Consider the following 19,120-nt stretch of genomic DNA (forward strand, 5'->3'; position numbering starts at 1 on the left):
GGGGCATATTTATGTGTTGTTTGTTTTTGTGTGCGCCACAGCCCTCCAAGAAAGGCAATTAAAGTTCTGCACAGCTTCATTTCTCTTATAAACATTCACTCAGAGTCTTTACTTCTTTTTTCTTCCCTCCCTCCCTTCCTTCTTTCCTTCCTTCCTTCCGTCCCTTGTTGCTTTCATTCCGTCCTTCTCCCTTCCCTTGTTCTTTACTTTATTCTCTCTGTACTTTGTACTTTTCTTTATGAACTCTTTCCTCGTCTTTCTGTCTGCCTTTCTTTCTTCCTCCTCCACAGTTCCTTCATCCTTCCGTCTTAAAACAAGCCCCCCCATGTTCTTGTTTGTACTCTTAGGGGTCTTACACACCAAGGCGGTAAAGCGTCGCGGAACGGCCGCGTTTTTTTACCGGCGTCGGTGAAAATACATTGAAACCTATCTGTCCTTACACACCAACCGGTGGTAGTCGGGCGTCAGCGGCGCGGGAGCCGGCTCCGCGCCGCGCTGCATTTGGAAAATAGAACTCCAGCGTATTTTTCACGCCGGCAACCGGCGGTGTCTCATTCAAATGAATGGCAAAGTAGCACGCTAGCTTTAGCTGTGGGGAGGGTTTTGAACAGGACTGGCCGCGCACGCCGACGCTGTCAGTGTGCAAGGCAGTGAAAAGCATGCCGGCCAAAACTAAGCAGAAAGACCGCGTCCGTCCTGCGACCGTTCCGTTCCGCCTTGGTATGTTTTGGCCCTAACTTATTTATTTCTCACATCGACCATGTACGTGTACGTTCATCTCCTCGTCACTTCCTCTAAGGCCATATGTGGAGACCCACCTCCACCCTTACCATTTTTTTCACATCCCTACATTTCACCACCTCCATCAGAGATCATCAGTGGAATCAGGATTCTCACTACATTGTATGGATGGGGGGGAGGGGCTCTTTCAGATGACATTGTCCTGGGCCCATCCAAAGCTGTCAGTGTCCCTGGCGTCAACCATCAACAACAACACACACAGACACAGACACAGACACACACCATCAACCATCAACATCAACAGACACACACACGCACATACACACACACACACACACACACACTTGCTGCATCAGAAAAAAAAGACACTGCACTAAGGCCTTGCACTAAACTCAGCTAAACAACTCCCAATGTTGCAAGTCCTCTTCCTCTCAAAAGGATGTGTCTGCCAGTGCCCTGTCATCGCAACCTAAAGAATTAAACACCAAATCGCACATGGTAACCTTAGAGTATTCGATTTGCTAATACACACAGAAAGAGTAACTCGATCATAGCTCGGGCTGCTTGCCGTGATGTCGTTAAAAGAGGGTTGAGAGACCAGAGTTCTGGAGGAGATATACAGCGTTATCAGAGATTCTCTAAGTATAGAGATATGCCAACATAATAGGTTTCTATGGGCACCTAACGTGACCAGGTTCCGGTCTGCCTAAAGAGGCGTGTCATAATGCTCCTAGCATTGAATAGAACAGTCCTCAGGTCTGCCTAGGTCTGCCTAAAGGGGGATTTCCCACCCAATAATAGAACCAGGAAACAATGGGCCAATGGAACCTCTCTCTCTCTACTCTCTCTGGCGTTATCTATCTGCTGCACACATATAAATCAATTTGAGAGGATACACAGTAAATTCTGCAGTGCTCATTTAACACTTAGAGAGTTGATTTGACATCATTTGGACTCAAATGAACTCTCTAAGTGTTGAAGTAACATCGCAATATTTACTGTGTAGGGAGGCAATCAGTCAAGAGTGTGCACTGCAAACAACAACAACAACACACAAACACAAAAGTCTCATTTAACACAGCTCACAGCTCGCCCCTTGCCGATGAAACCACTTTTCAAATGAGTGTAATTTTCTACCTGATGACTTTAATGTAGAGTTTAATATCACTTTCGCTGTGTATACTCGACTGCAAGGCTGCAAGCCAGAATTCAGGTTTATCATTCTCTCTCTTACGCACACGCTCTCTCTCTCTCTCACACACACACACACAGACACACACACACACCACTACACTACACTGCACTACAGTACACCACACCACACTACACTACGGCCACAGTTTCCCAGAAAGACATTACGAGGCCAAATCGGATTTTATTTTATCCACAGGAGGCAGAGTGAAGCACAGTGCCCTCCGAAGATGTAACTCCGCCTGTGAAAGTGGCTTTGCTTCCCTTTGCTTGTCTTACCTAACCTGGATGCTAATGTTTACTTTATCATACTGTAGGCTACAGTAGACCCACTCAAATGTTGCTACTCACTATTTACCATGCTGCTGGTGTGTTTCTCGAAAGCGTAGTTGTTAGCAACTTCGGTATAGTTACCAATGGGAAACTGTATTGCAAACATCAAAGTAGCAAATGTAGTTAGCAACTGTGGTTTCGAGAAACACACCCCTGGGCTGGGAGAGAATGTTTTAGAAGTGTTGCCTTGAGCTAATCTAATAGTCGTCTTGCCGGAGACTGTTGGAGTGCTACCCGGCGGTGTAGTTGTTGTGCTGGGAAGATGTTGGAGGAGCGTTGCCTAGCGGTAGTTGCCGTGCTGGGAGAATGTAAGGGAAGTGTTATCCTGTTGCTGGAGAGTGTTGGGGAGGTAACCTATAGCGCTAGTCAGAAGGATGGACGTGCTGAAGGATGCCAGCCTACAGCGGTAGAGTTATTGGGCAGGGAGGATGTTGTTGTAGGAGTGTTGACTGCACCTAGCTGTTGTTCTGGGAAGATGTTTGTGTGTATCCTAGCTTTGGTTACTGGGAGAATGTTGGGGAGGTTACCTAGCACTAGTCAACGCGCAGGAGGATGTCATGGAGTTTTTGCCTATTGTTGTTCTGGGAAGATGTTGGAAGACCTTCAATACTCCTTTATTGTGAACCGTTGTCAATGATTAAAATGTACTTTACATCACATGTGTGTTGATCCTTCCATTCAACATAGCAAGGGAGTATCAAACACAAGCAGGTAATTGGAGTGCTTCTGGGTCTTCACCTTTTTTCCTTGGTGTTCATCAGTGTAGGGGCTCTCAAACTTGGTCCAGGAGGACAGATGCTGAGGCACTCAAGGTTGCAATTTTTTTACTTTTTTATTTGGCTACAAGGCCTACGCGTTTCGGCCCTTATGGCCTTCTCCATTTAAAAAAAATGGCCTACATGTGACCTGCTCTTGATACGCCCTGAAGAAGGCCATAAGGGTCGAAACGCGTAGGCATTGTAGCCAAATAAAAAAGTAAAAAAAATTGCAACCTTGAGTGCCTCAGCATCTGTCTTCTTATAACAAGGGAGCAATCCTCTCCTTCCCCATTCCAAACATCACCCCCCTATAACCCCCATCATTACCACCTGAGGATGTTGGAAGAGGGTTGCTTAGCGATAGCCGTCATGCTGGGATGTTCGAGAAGTATTACTAAGTGCTAGTCGTTGTTCTGGGAAGGTGTTGATTAAGTGTCGCCCAGGGCTATTCGCCATGCTGAAGGCATGTTGGGGAAAGTTCTGCACATGGAGGTAGTATAAGAACTGGAGAGAGTGAACAAGTCCCGCCTCCAGTCATTTCAATGCTAAGCTAGTGAATTCAGCCAAAATTGAAAGTTTTTCCAGCTTCCAAAATGGAGTTATTTCCGCCGACAGTTTACTCAGCCAATTACGTTTCACCTTACTGAATGACTTATGGTTCACCAGAAAGCTATATGGAAGATGGGTATTGGATGCATAGAGGTGCCCAACAACACTAAACTCGCGTACCCACTAATCATCATGAACGAAGTGGATGTAGGAAATGCGAAAATGGCGACTTGCTAATCGGCGAAGCTAACCAGCCAAATCCTGGCATTTAGGCCCCCAGAGCCTGCTGATACTAGTTATGCAGCAAACATTCACATGATGAAATCTGCGCACCCAAACACCCAAATACACACCGTATAATAGTAACCGTGATCACCACTGATTAAAGGAAACAAAATTACAGGGATGGGGAGTCCCAACATAATGATACACTTGACGCTGTAACCACGTGAATAATAGGCTAGTATTTGCAATTCACCAAGGCTACCTTCTGAGATTTGAAGCAAATTCTCCCATTATGTTTTGCGCATAGTACTTAACATAAATGGTATTATCACCCACGCAGTCATTTGTCATTCACTGTTATGATAGAATGTTTGGGAAGTGGTTGCCTGGCGCTGTGCAGCAGAGGGGATTTAGTCCAAAGCCTGCTGAGAGGCCCCAGCAGAGCCTCCATGAGGAGATGAGTCACTACGGCGACAAGAGAGGGATGATGTGAGACACTGGAGAGGGACAGCCGCGGCGATCATTATACGCCAGACATGCACCTGATGAGGGCTGCTGCAACAAACAACACACACGCAAACAGAGATACAGCGGACACACACACACACATATACAATACAATCTGTATTTATATATAGCGCAATATCACAACTGAAGTTGTCTCATATCGCTTTCAGTGCAGTATAGCATACATACAGTAGCACAGACTACATAGAACACATACATACTGTACACAAACACACACGCACACGCATTCACATACACACAAGCCACACACGCACATGCATCTGATTCTACCTACAGTAGGATGTTATTTTTCTCTGCTCGTGTTCATTTCCTTAGCTGCCTCTCTTTATTCCTCCACCTTCCTGCCCCCTTCTTGCTCTTTCTCTCTTTCTCTCTTTCTCTCTCTCTCTGTCTCTCTCTCTCTCTCTCTCTCTCTCTGCTCCCCTTTTTCCCTCTTCCTCCCTTTACCACCCTCACTCTCCATCGATCGGAAGTGCAACCCCAGAGACCAGAGTGTGAGGTTTCGTTAAACATCCACACTGGACGCCTACCAGCTGTGAGCTTCAGAGCAAGTCGAGAGAGCCAAGGGTCAGGGTGGAAAGTAAACGCTCTCGTTCAGTACAGCTGCGATGGGGGAAGTCTACACAAGTTACTCCAAGGAAACCTCAGAGAGGCACTGCAGTTACCTCACTACACCCCACAGACCTGTCCTGTCTCTTACGGTACTTTCTCTCTCCTTCTTCCATAAATGTGGTGCACTTCTCAAAAGTGTAGTTGCTAGCCAGTTAGCAACTTGGGTGTAGTTGCCAAGGAGAAATTGCATTGCAAACAACAAAGTAGCTAAAGTAGATAGCAACTATGGTTTCGAGAAATGCACCCCAGCCTTGTTAGCTCTAGCCCTGTGTCTCACTCCATCTTCGCTGTCACAAAATAGTCAATTTTGCAGTGTCGATTTCACACTTTATCAGTTCAATTTATAACACATTTATAGCAGCATTTGTCTCACAGCCGATTTGCTCGCTGGAGGGGAATATCCCCCTCGATTAAGACCTAATACCCCCTGACATCACTCAAGTCCTAAAACCTGGCTGACATTTGGTCAAGACCATCGGACCATCGTGTCCTTGACTGAATATATCGACAATTAGAACACCTGGGGTGAGTTTCTCAAAGGGGAAGTTGTTAGCCTGTTAGCAACTTCGGTAGTTGCCAATGGGAAAATGCATTGAAAGCAACAAAGTAGCTACTGTAGTAAGCAACTTTGGTTTTGAGAAATTCACCCCTGGCCAACATTTACTGTAAGACCTGGGTGAGTTAAATTTTGAACCAGTTAAAAAAAAAGTTCCTATAGGGATGCTTTTCTAATGAGGCAGTGTTGTTAAAATCACAGGCTAAAGGACCCAGCCGTGGCTGAAACAGCTGGGCACTGCACTGCTACTCCGGCGACCCAGGTTCCATTCCGGCACGGCTCATTTGCCGGGGTCCTTCCCTGTCTCTCGCTCCCAACTCATTTCCTGTCTCTGTCATACTGTCCTTTCCAAAAAAATTATTGAAATTTACACCCCCCCCCCCCAAAAAAAAAAAAAAAATAAAAAAAGAGAAATCACAGGCTTAGGGAGCAGCAAAATCATAGTCATGTAATTAAACATGAAGAGTCATTTAACCAATAACTTAACCAACTGCGAAGAGTTTATTCACATTCTGGTCCTCGTTCCCTCTCACTCAGGCACCCAACACATGTAGCTACTTCCTAGCGTTCAGTCTTCACGGCAGTGGAGACATCATAGCATGGTGATGTGAAACGGCATGCACGCATGCACACACATACACACACACATGTGCAGATTGCGCACGCACACACACGCACACACACACATGCACACACATGCACACACACACACACACACACACACACACACACACACACACACACACACACACACACACACACACACACACACACACACACACACACACACACACACACACTGCTGTAACCTGATCAGTATTCCAGGGCCACCAACACTGCCGCTCCTCCATTAACGAATAAAAAGGAATGACTGTGACCCCACACACCAACTGGATATGACTATTTTCCAATATACACCCAGCATGTTAAGGGGGAGAGAGGGTGGGAGAGAGAGAGAGAGAGAGAGAGAGAGAGAGAGAGATGGAAAACTGAAAATAGGAACGCATAGTGGAAGGAGGGAGAAAGAGAACAAGAACGCGAGGGGAAGAGAGGGGTGATGTGGGAGGAATTCAATTTCACATAAATCTGATTCCATTTCTCCATCTTCTTGTCATCTTTGCTCTGCTCTGCTCTCTCTCTCTTTTTTTTCTTGCATTCTTTCTTTCTCTCCATGTCCCTGTGTTCCCTTTACCTCTTTCTCACAAGGACGGAGCAATCTTTTCTGGGAGCGTGAAAGGGTTGTGGCACAGGTCTGACAAGAGTATTACTTATCAGTCTGATACGTATGTGAGAGCAAAGCTAAGCATGCCTGATTTCCATACATCACTGCCTTTCCTGAAACTTTGTATGTGTGAGATTGAGAAAAAGAGACAGGGAGGGACCGACAGAGTAAAAGAGAGAGAGAGAGAGAGAGAGAGAGAGAGAGAGAGAGAGAGAGAGAGAGAGAGAGAGAGAGAGAGAGAGAAAGAAATGAAAACACTGACAGACACAGACAGAAAAATAGTGATAGAAGATAGAAGTGAGAGCAGAAGGAGAGAAAGAAGACTGATGGCGTTTTGCATGTATTACTGGTAAATGGACGCACCTCCATGATTGGTGGTTGATGTCCATTATAGGTGTCATTTCTGCATGTCACTTTGAAGTCTAAAAAACAAAATAACCCTCCATTCGCTGGCCACATTTCACACGATTACAAAAAAATAAAGTCTCACTGTGCTTCATCATTATGCAGGTCATCCTGTTCAACATGACAATCTCATTGTGCTTGGAAGCAGTAGGAGTAAACAATTTGTGATAAATCAGTCTAGAAACATAGCAAGTAAACACCATCAAAAGTGCTCTGTAATCATCAAGGGTGCCTATTCAAGACGAGCTTAAAGATATTGAAGTTAGATAAAAGGTGTAAGGTTTTCCAGTTCCAAATGAGTCTTCCTGTTTCAATTGATTAGACACAATGCCAATTTTTACGGCTGCTGCAGGCCTACAACTAAGTATGTGACAAAAATATTGAATGTTTAGTCCAGTTGCCCACAACAGCTATTTGAGACCACTACAACAAATAATCATTGCTGATCGGACATGTGGTTCAGGAAAAGCTGTATTCATTTCTGGACCCCCTTCTCCCTGGGCAGTGTTGCCAGATTGGGCTGTTTCCCGCCCAATTGGGCTGCTTAGAATAGCCGTCTGAGTGTAAAAATGGCATTTAGCAGGAAAATCGCCCAATTTTGCCCATAGAAATCAATAGAATTGGGCGGGATTTAGTGCTTCCAGGCGGGTTTTAAGCATTTTTTGGACTGGAAATCATCAGCCTCATCTGGCAACCCTGTCCCTGGACCCGGGACAACCGACCCTTGTCTCCCTCCCTGTCTGTTTCCCTGGTCACAAACGCCCTTATAAGTCCATCACCTTGTTCTCCCCAGAGAGCTTAAATGAAGAATAAAAATGCTGACCGTGTTTTACCTCGGTAAGGCATGTCTGCATGAAGCCACTGTGTTTACCTACTTCAGGATTACGCATGCAACGTGTTGCCTTCTTTTTTTTAAAAACGGGATGTGCTTGGCTGAGTTTGCCTGCGTGGTGCACGGTGCAAGAACCAGTAGACAGGTAAGACACAGAACACTATCTGACAAACAGAAAGTGCACCGTCAGCAGGCCAAAAACAAATGTTTAAGGCATTTTCCATAAAAGTTTCAAAAAAAGAAAACCCAAATAATGATTTAAATAAATGCATACACATAGACGGTTAAATAAATATATAAATGATAAAAAAAAAAACTTTGTCGACAGTCAACAGTTAAAAAGAAGGAGCTTCACATATCTTGGGACAATACCATGAGTAAATAAATTGCTCCGTGTACCGTATATAAATCTTACACCCTGACTGGAAAAAAGCAAGCAGGCAAGCAAACAAACAAACAAATAAACAAACAACCAAACAAAAATCCAGCAACAACCATAACTGTTAAAAGGTTGAACAAAACAATTAGACTTAAAAAAAAAAAAAAAAGGTTACACATTTTGTTTTTTACAAATGATTGGTTCCCCTTTCTCGACATGGTCCTACTGTTTGTTGGTAACTATGGGGGCACTTTTTTTTCTTTTTTTGTTTGTCTTAAGACCATTTGTGTCTGTAAACGTTGTCTATGTTTCAAAGTTTACGTGTAAGAGTATGCAGGAGTGTACCTATGTTCTGTATACTGTATATGCATGGTGTTCTGTCTCAGGCATATACGATAATAACTGTAAGTTCAGTGTGTGTGTGTGTGTGTGTGTGTGTGTGTGCGTGTGCGTGTGCGTGTGCGTGTGCGCACGTGTCCTTGTTGTATTCTATCTGTCTGATACAAGAACATTATCTAAAACTAATCGTACACATATCCATATACAGTATACCCTTAATTGATTGATTTTATAGTGTATCTATGTGTGTCTTCATGTTCAGTGCGCACATGTCTGTGTGCGTACAATATGTGTCTCTTTCTGTGCATGTATGTGTGTGTACTTTACACACATCTACGTGTGTGTGTCTGTGTGAGTGTGTGTGTGTGTGTGTGTGTGTGTGTGTGTGTGTGTGTGTGTGTGTGTGTGTGTGTGTGTGTGTGTGTGTGTGTGTGTGTGTGTGTTTAGTCACAGTAAGCCTCCGGTAGCAGCGCCTCTCCACAGTTTGTGTGTTTTTTTCCTACTGTAAGTGTTTGTACATGTCGCAATAGTTCCTCCCAATACCGTCTCCTAAGGGTGCATCCTTCCCTCACATCTTCCTTGTCTCCCTTCCTCCTCCATTTAGACAACAGAGTAGGGTACACTGATCACGCTCAACACACCAAAGAATCGTCTAGTCGAGTAAGATAGCCCACACTTCGCCTACCTAACGCAAAGGAGTGTGCTCAAGTTTGATCTCCTAATAGGGGGCGTTGTCCTCCTCCTCTTCTTCTTCTTCCCTTTCTGTGGTGTTTGGTGGCAGCTTGCATAAGATGGGCGCTACCACCATCTACAGCGCTAAGGAACTCCATATGTTCTCAACCTGAAGTATTCCAAAGGTCACCAAACCGAAGGTCTCCTGAAGGGGCATTCACTTGACGTTAGAGATGTACAGGATCCCAGATCCGGTTTCGGATCCGGCAGGATAATAGGGTTTTTCAGACTATCCGGATCCGGCAGGATCTTAAGCAGTGGATCCGGTATCCGGCAGTTACCTAAATCAGGATCTGGGGGCATCTCTACTGTAGCCTAGGCTTTTCAGTCAGTCTTTCACAACCCCAACGTAATAAAAAGGGCCCATGTGTGCGAGTTGGCTATGTGTTTCAACCCTTCCGTAGGATCCGGTATCCGGTTCCGGATCCGGCTGGATCTTAAGCAGTGGATCCGGTATCCGGCAGGATCCTAAAAATCAGGATCCGGTGCATCTCTACTTGACGTCACATGGATCCAAGAAATATATGGGTTTGATTTATCTTACTCTACTAGATGATTCTTTTAACCCAATTCTTTACTGTTATGGTGAGCACTACCTTTGAACAACGTCACTAAACCAAAATGCCTCATAGCACTGCATGCTGTAGCCTACTGTCCCTTCAAAATGCCTTGTCAAAAAGTGTGCCGTTCCCAAAATTAACTTCATTTGAAATACATTATTTCACAAAGCATAAATCAACCAATCAAAACCAAATGCTTGGTGAAAGCACATACTGTACTGTCCCTTGAAATGCTGGATCGCAAAGTGTGCCTTCGCCAACACAAACTTCAGTTAAAATATATAAATGAATTAATTTTCATCTGCAGTACATACATATTCGGGGAGCTTCTGCACTTTCCAAACTAATAACAATTGAAGCAACTTAATGAAAGAAAATGAAATGAGCTGAATGTTAATTATAGACTTTTTTAATGAGTGAGCTTCCCATGGGAGGTCTTAAAAGGACTCGATTGTGTCACTAATTTTGGCATGTGTTGGCCGCTTTGTTGCCTCCTTGAAAGAGAAAAAGAAAATACAACTCTGAATTAAATATGCATTCTCTTCTACTAATTGCTGTCAGCATTATACTAACCCTGAAACAATGCCAGCGAACTGTAACAAAGATGCTCAATAACGTATACATCATAGTTTGACTTTTTTTCAAAAAATCTTTTTCTTTCCTCAGGGGGGATGGTGGCTGGAATAGTGTGAGCAAGTATCCATTGCGACCCTTGTCATATTTGGGGGGAAACAAAGCAAAAACAAAATAGAGATTTGAATGTAAAATGTTTGGCCCTAGACTTTAACATTTCACAAAAGGAGACCGTGTGGGACAACAGGCCATGATGGGTTTGATGCTGAATCAGTGGAGCAGAAAAGCTGAAAGCAGGGGATGGCCATCTCTAGATAGAATAAAAATGGCTACATCTACACACACACACACAAAAATAAAACACTCACTTGAAAATCAGTCAGGCATATGCTGCTGAAGCTGTCTCTTAGGTCCTCTATGCTCTCCGGGCTATATTTTAGCTATTCACTTTGTGCTACGGTGTCTGGAGACATGTTTACAGCTTGAGTGCGAGAGATAAAACAGAGAATCCATGAGAGTGGGTCTTCTTTTTTTAGGGTGGGCGGAAGGATTTTTTGGGCCCTAGCCTGATACCAGTACACCCAATGTTGTATACAGGTCTGGCGGTAGTGTATTGAGAAACATTTTCTTCCAGGAGTTGTGCTGTAGCTAAACTGTGCCGTAATTTAAAAACTCTCAAATCCAATAACTAACACGTTTTTGTGATAGACACTCTTTACCCAGGCAAAAGGCCTGAGCACACACAGAGCAATTCAAATCTAGCACAGAATCGATGGCTTCACTCACTAAAACTCTCTCTGTTTACTGATTGAGTGGGCAAGGCTCTGTCTGAGAAAACTGAGCCGAGGGAATTTCATCCGAACACCACGCAAAAAAATGACACTAAGAACAAGTGATCTGGTTTATAGGCTCTCACATAGGGTTCATAAAGGTGCTCCCGACACCTCAATGTAATTTTAAAAAAGAACTCTGGGATATCACTCTGTGATACACTCTGGCATATCACTTCACTCCTCATGGTGAAGGGTCTGAGCTAAAAACATCATAGCTGACCACAAGGCAGTCGGGAGACGATACAATACAACCTGGACACTCCCTTGCTACCCTTCTCCCTTATTTGTCTAAATGGAGTCATCACTCTCGTTGTGAAAGCTGTTTGGGTCTCTTGGCTCTGGGTGCTAATCATTGGCTAATTGATTGTGGGTAGAACACGAACGCCCTGTGGACAAACATTGACCCACTTGATCCAATGGTCTTGAGCCTTGAGCATCGGTCACGCACCCAGGCCAGGTGGTCGTGTCCTCACGGACCAGGTGAAATTACCTCCACAAGGCCCTTGGAGCACAACGGTTTGATTATTTGTTTGCCTCATGTCATTTTCCACTCAGTAGTCTTATATTGTCCGTGTGGCGCTAGCAGTTTGGCGATTTGGTGTCTAAAATCTAACAGAAAAAAAATTAACAGTTCCATGTTACTGATTAAATTGTTAACCTCTGTTGTCATTTTCAATAATGCTATATTGTCCTCACGGAAGCCCCAACGTTCTGGGATTTGATGTTTAAAAGGTCTATTTACATCACTGATTAATTTGTTTGCACCTGTCATTTCTCAATACCGCAATATTGACCGGTGGCATTCATTTTGGGATTCGTTGTCTAAAATGTCTATTTGTAATCCTACACAGTCCTGTGTTAGTGATTAATTGATCCACCGAAGCTAACAGCTTTCTGGACACATGTGAAAATGTCTGATAACTGGCCCTGACCCTGACTCTAATAATAAAACCTCTCCTCTGCTCTCTCTCTCTCTCTCTCTCTTTCCTATATCGAAGATTAGTAGTTGCACAGTGGAGATAGGCTTCTTTATCGGCAGTGCTCACGGTTCTAATTGGCGTTGGATAGCCGAGGTAAACGAATTTTAAATGCTGACCTTTCCGCGACCTGCTCGTTGGACATTTTCTGACACGGGCGGTCAGGTTTCCACGGAGACCGCGGGTTGACTGGCAGGGAAAAGATTAATTTCAATCAAAGTCCTTCAAGCCTGTAGAAGCTAATAACATCAGGAGTCAGCTTTGACCTCCTGAAACACCTTCATAGAAAATGTCTAATTAATTTGGCCAATTATAGTAATAGTCGACAGGGCCTCAGAAAATATATGAAGGAAATAAGTGAACGTAAATGTAATTAAAAATGGTGAGGTAGTGTGGGAAAGTCATTTTTAGTAAATTGAGTGTTGCTTCTCCCTGCCTAGCATTTACGATAAGTTAGCATGTTTTTGCTCTCTGTGTGAGTTAGTAGATGTGGGACTTTTGCAGAGGCAGGAGCAGGTCAGAGGACAGTGAAGGGGAGGTGCAAGCGGAGCAGAGAGGAGTAGAGAGGAGAGGAGAGGAGAGGATGGGAGAGCAGAGCAGAGGAGAGCAGAGCAGTGGAGAGATGGAACATCTGATAATAGTCAGCAGTGGGAGAGGAGAGACTAAGGGCAAAAAATGTGTGTAGTCCAATTGAATTTCAAATCTCACTAAGCTATTTTTGGTGAGAACTGGAAAAGGCATGTGAAGCTCTGCAAGCAAGAATGAAAAAAAAAAGAACGAATGAAAGAAAGAAAAGAAAAAGAAAAGCATTTTGCTTTTGGGCATCTCTGTTCTCCCTTGCTGGATAATTGGCTCGATCAACCTACATTACTGTTCCATTGTAAAGAACACAAGAACATCTAATTGCCCATAAATAAAGACAATGCGATGTGACACTGCAGTCTTTTAGAGCGAATCTATTCCGTCCCTGACCAAAGCACACATAAAGACCCTTTTTGATTTCTCAGCATCAAAAGCCTTGTCCCAATCTGCTCTCTGACAGTCCAGATCTCACTCACAGCGCTGTCAGAAACAACAGAGGAGGAGAAGAGGAAAAGAAAAGACAGAGGAAGTGCAGCAACCCTGTTTGAACTTTTTCTTCCCTGACATGATTGGAAAATAACAAAAGATTGGGTGAGAAAAGGGATAAAGACAAAGAAAGAGAGCAGCACAAAGAGGGGCACTGCCAAAAAAGAATGTCGCTCCGTGAAACAAAAACTTACTGCCTGCCTTGTTAGGACAGATTGGTCTACCACAGCTGAGAGAAAATAAACTGAAGAAATAATAGACTGAAATTCTCATACTCTCATACTTTTCCCTGTTCTAAAATGCCCATGGTACTTTCTCTGGTTTGTCATTAATGTAATGCTACAGAATTTTCCCACCTCACAGAATAATAGCCACACTACTGTATCCACCTTATTACCACGCCCATTAACCCCGCCCATTTCAACATTTGCCGTCCCCCCACAGCATTTCCTGCTAGTTCCAGTTAGCAACTGCTACCAAAATAGTAATGGCACCGCCCTTGTAATCGTGAATAATATGGCGGATACCTTCCCTTATCTACACTTCTTAGTGCTCTTTCATGACTCCTAATCATTATTTTTTTCGGAATCCACCCCCACCCCCTATTTAATTTCACACGCCCAGACTCCTTCTCAAATCATCATTTGTTGTACCAAGGTCAGGCATGGCTAAGCACCAACATAATAACACAGGGATTGATTGCGTTGTGTAAGCAGCATCAAAGTTGGAATACATTTAGCACATTTCACAATGTCTCCCACAACCCCTGTTCGGCAGAGGCCAGTGGAAAATCATTGCCACTGAAACAATTGGCACATATCAGGAAAAAGGAGAAAGAAACAGACAAAGCGGTACTTTGTTGAAACGTGGGTCTGCAATAGACAGATGTCGCTGTTTCGAATCGATGAGCAAGCTTCAGCTTGAACGAGGGTCCTGGTCCATCCAGGCTTTTGCCTAGTGGCACAAAAGCATTCCGGATCCCTATCTGTTTATTTTCTTTCTTCCCTGTTTGGCTAATTAAAGGCGAGAACAATTAGCTTGATAAGCATCACTTAATACCTTTCCCCCAAAGAGAACCAAGGATTTATTAAAAAAAAAAAAAACACACACACAAAAAAAACCCAAACAAGTCCGAATCCTCATCTGCCTGTATTATCTTGTCCATGTGCCAATTTACACAGGTGGATAATGAAAAATTTTTCCTCCCTGTGAAATTCAGCAGAACTAAAATGATATTTAATTGGCACATTTGTGATGCAATTGTGGTTGGAGGCTACTCATGTTAGATAAAAAAAAGAAAGAAAAGAAAACACCTGCTTGATTCTGGATACTCCAAATGCTTCACTTCCTCTATGGTGGCCAGATGGGACCAAACCACCAGGTTGTCTGGAATCTTGTTGCGTTGTGAAGAATTCCCCACCCACTCAACACCAAAAGTTGCCATGCCTCCCAACAACACCCAACCCCTACCCTACCCAACTCTCGTTGATTTCCCTGCTCTCATATCTTGGTGTTACAACTACAACTACTACCACTACTACTACTGCTGCTGCTTCTGTTGTTGGTGTGAAACCACTCTCCACCCTCAAGGACGCAACTCCCAATTGACTTCTGCTCCCAGTTTATGTAGGGTTGCAACCCACTTCCAGTAGCCAACAACACCCTCCACTCTCATCAACTCCCCGTTGCCCCAAACGCAAAAACTTCACAGTTTCTGCTGGGCCGAGACCCCCTTCCAGTAGTCAAGGATGTCGTGCAGATCCTCGTCTTTAGCGAACTGCACCTTCTTCCGCAGCGCGTGGCCCGCCGCGATGTACGCCTCCTCTCGGGGGCTCTTCCTATATGGCCGGAAACGCTCCCAGATCCTGAGCGTGCTCTCCGACGAGTACTCGGGGCTGGACGAGTAGCCCGAGTAGTTGTGGTGGCGCGGCGAGAGCTGGGCGTAAGCCGCGGCCGAGCCGTCCCGCCCCTTGGCACTGCCGCCCCCGCTGCCGCGCCCACCAAGGGGCTTAAGGAAGGAGGCCTTGTGGACAGTGGTGGGGGAGTCGGCGCCCCCCTCATAGTAGAGGGCGGGGAAGGAGTGCCGGTGTTCTGAGCAGTGGTAGTCAGGGTGCACCTCTAGGTGGTGCTGCTGTATCTGCTGCAGCTGCGTCTGCTGCCTAGTGCCTCCACCTCCACCTCCACCTCCACCCCCACCAACGCCGTTACCACCACCACCACTACCGCAGACACCGACGCTGCCACCACAGCCACCCCCACCACCACTGCCCCCACCGCCACCACCTCCTCCCCCGTTTGTGTCACTGACTCCCCCGCCTCCGATGCCTCCTCCTCCCTGGACCCCCCCGGGGGGCACCACCAGGGGGAGCCTCTCTAGGGGACCCTCCCCGCCGCAGCGCGCCGGGCTGCTCACTCCTTTTTTGCAGCTGCCGTCAGGGCTCCTTGACTCCTGCACGTCCAGGCCGTACAGGCGGGCACTCTTCACTGAGCCTCCGCTGGATGAAGAGACGCTGCAGCGCGGTTTTCCGCCACCGGGAGGCACGACGGCAACCACGGCTCCGTCGGCGCTGAGTTGCCGCTGAAGGGGCCGCGCGGCCGTCGCAGGGGGAGGGTCCCGGTACGGAGGGGACAGGAACCCCCCTCCGCTGATGCCAGGACGCTCGGACAGGGGCAGGACAAGAGGGACAGGGGGTGGGGGGATCATTTTAGGGGATGCCAGGATTAGGGAAGATTCGGTGATAGCGGGCGACAGAGGGATGAGCCTCTGGGGCAGGGTTGTGATGCAAACGGGCGACGGAGGTACCGCGTTGTCCGCCGTGGTCACCGCGGCCACCCCTACAGCTACCGTGTCGAGTTTGAGCGCGTCGATGCAGTTGTTGATGATTTGATTGACCTTGTCCACCTCCTTGGCGATCGTGGAAATCTCCGACGTGGATCCCCGGCCGTCGTCGTCAGAATCCTCCCCTCCGTTGAGCCCATTCTCCCCTCGCATGATCTCCGCACCCGGCCCCACAATTCCCCCATCGCAGACGTCCCCACCTGCAGAGGTGCGTATGTCCATGTAGTTCCCCTTACTCGCAATGGCCTCTGTGAACGCTGTGGCCATCTTCTCCACTTGCGGCAAGGTGGAGAGACGAGATGTGCTAGTGTTGGCCGAGCTGTGCAGCATGCCCAGGCTGGACGACGTGGACGAGGGCATCATTTTGCCGCCACCACTGCCGCCGTGATGGTGCTGGTGGTGCGTCTGCTCGTGCAGCTTCTGCAGCGCGGCGGGGTCGTTGCCCACGGACGCCGCTGCCTCGGGGCCGTAGCGCATCTCCAGGATGGTCTTCTTGACGCTGATGGCCTTGTCCCGCTCCTCCTGCATACGGTGCCGCCGCAGGCAGTAGTACACCAGGCCCAACACGATGACCATGCCGAACAGGCAGCCCAGGATGGTCATGATGTAGTGCGTGGTGGTGGATCGGCTGGCGCGCAGGTCCTGAGGCGTGGCGACCCGCGTGGCGAACTCCACGCACGTGTGGTTGTAGTGCTGCGAGTTGCGGATGGACGCCACGCAGTAGGTGTAGTTGGTGTGCGGCAACAGGTCTCGCAGTATGACCTCCTCTCGTTTCAGCTTGAGGTTCCTCATGTCGGACGGGCTCGTGTGGTTGTACTTTGTTAGGACGTACATCTTCTTGAAGGGGCTCGGGAGTTGCACCAGCAGTGTGGCCGAGTACGGCCCCACCGACTGCAGCTTCAGGCTGATGCTGTAGGTGGGGTTAGACGTGGACTCGACGGTCGGCTCGTGGAACGGGTCGAGGTCCGGACCCACCCCCGAACCGTCGGGAAACGGCGGGAGGGAGGTCCTGATCCCGCCGCCTTCCCCGCACTTGTAGCCCAGGACGGCCATGGCGTTGCGGCCGTGGCCCGGCACTGGACTCAGGAGCGGGAAAGTGTTCAGCTCCTTGGGCGTCTCGCACTGCAGCCGGTCGTAGGTGTGCGTGACGTTGTTGAAGGCCTCCAGCCAGCTCAGGAAGCGGTAGAGCTCGCAGTCGCAGTGGAACGGGTTGCCTGCCAGCTCGCACACGATCAGCTGGTTGAGCGAGGTGAAGGTGCTGGGGTTGATCTTGGCCAGCCGGTTGGAGGACAGGTCCAGGCTGCTGAGGCTGGGGCACTCCCAGAAGGCGTTGGTGGCGATCACCTCGATGAGGTTGTGCTGCAGGAAGAGGCTGTTCATGCGGCCCAGCCCGCGGAGGATGCCCTCCGTCAGGTTGGTCAGCTTGTTGTAGCCCAGCTGGAGCACCTGGAGAAGTCAGGTCAAGCACATTTAATTTTGAGGAGTACCATCACATATATGTGATTAGAATTTTGCACAAATTTTGGGTTCTCATTATGATGTCATAATGTCTTTGCGAGATTTTTAACACAGACGTCTATAGGAGCTGTAGAATGTTCCAGTAAAATTCTAGAAGAACCTCTAGAAATTCCTTACTCCTCAAAGGGTTAAATCACAACTCGGGTGACCCCTAAAGTCCTTCACAAACAAAACAAGGCCCACAAACCTACAGTATATTGGTTGGTCAGCTCCAGACATTTTTTATATGTATTATTTTATATATTTGTTGTATGTATTATTCATTTATGTAGGCCTATATGTTCACTTTAATAGCGCATTTAAATCACAACACAGTTGATCCCAAAGTCCTTCACAACCAAAACAAGGTCCACAGACCTACAGTACATGACGTGCAAACCAAGCAAACCCGTTTCAGACGGATGGACCGTCCGAAGAAATAGCCATCATAGTGGTGCATACAGTCACAGAACATGACTAAAATAGGCTACAGTTAGAGGCTTAAAATAGACAAAAAATAGAACAGAAGAATAGTAAAATAGGAGTGGACAGACAAACAGACAGACAGACAGACAGACAGACAGACAGACAGACAGACAGACAGACGGGAAAAATCAATCCCAAACCACAAACCTGCAGATTGGCCTGGCTGGTGAAGGCCCCGTCCTCGATGTAGGAGATCTCGTTCTTGGTGAGGTTGAGGTCGGTGAGGTTGGTGAAGCGGCTGAGCGAGCTGAAGAAGATGGCCTTGATCTTGTTCTCGTTCAGCCGCAGGTCGTGCACCGTGCTGTTGATCTGCTGCGGGAAGGTCTCGTAGGGCGGCTGGTTCATGCTGCAGATGGCCAGCCACACGTAGCCCTTCTCCCCCTCGATGAGCCAGCAGTCGCCCCGCGCCAGCCCCGGCAGCAGGCCCAGGGAGACCAGGGCCATGAGGAGCAGGGTGGGGAGCAGGGCGATTGTGGGGAGCGTCGAGGACGAGGAGGAGGAGGAGGAGGAGGAGGAGGAAGGGGATCGGCTGGGAGGGCTAAGAGGACAGAGGTTGAAGCCAGAGCCAGAGGCGGAGCCAGAGGCGGAGGTGGAGCCAGAGGCGGAGCCACTGGTTGGGTGGTGAGTGCCACTCAGCCCTCTGAGTGGGTGGTGGAGCTGGGTCCTTTTGTTGCTCCTGCTGCTGGTGGCCATGCTACAACGTGATGATAATAATAATAATAATAATAATAATAATAATAATAATAATAATAATAATAATCACAAGGGTGAAGGTTTCCTTGGGAGTAGAAAAAAAAGATTTAAAAGTGTAACGGTACACTGGTAGGAGTAGCAGTAGTAGTAGCTGGGGAGTCTGGCTACTGGGGGATAGAGAGACAGACCTTT

At 47.0% G+C, this 19,120-nt stretch overlaps 1 protein-coding gene across 1 annotated transcript; it reads right to left on the reverse strand.

Annotated features, from left to right (window-relative positions):
• Window positions 1–14,914: 14,914 nt before the first annotated feature.
• On the reverse strand, window positions 14,915–18,679 carry elfn2a (extracellular leucine-rich repeat and fibronectin type III domain containing 2a). Its single transcript, XM_063205744.1, has 3 exons — window positions 18,383–18,679; window positions 15,646–17,698; window positions 14,915–15,591 (listed from the first exon to the last, which is right to left on the reverse strand). The coding sequence occupies exons 1-3, from the start codon at window positions 18,677–18,679 to the stop codon at window positions 15,119–15,121; spliced, it is 2,823 nt and encodes a 940-aa protein (XP_063061814.1). The 3' UTR covers window positions 14,915–15,118.
• Between the last annotated feature and the right edge of the window lie 441 nt (window positions 18,680–19,120).

Source organism: Engraulis encrasicolus, chromosome 1 (assembly GCF_034702125.1).
Source record: "Engraulis encrasicolus isolate BLACKSEA-1 chromosome 1, IST_EnEncr_1.0, whole genome shotgun sequence".
NCBI classification, from domain to species: Eukaryota; Metazoa; Chordata; class Actinopteri; order Clupeiformes; family Engraulidae; genus Engraulis; species Engraulis encrasicolus.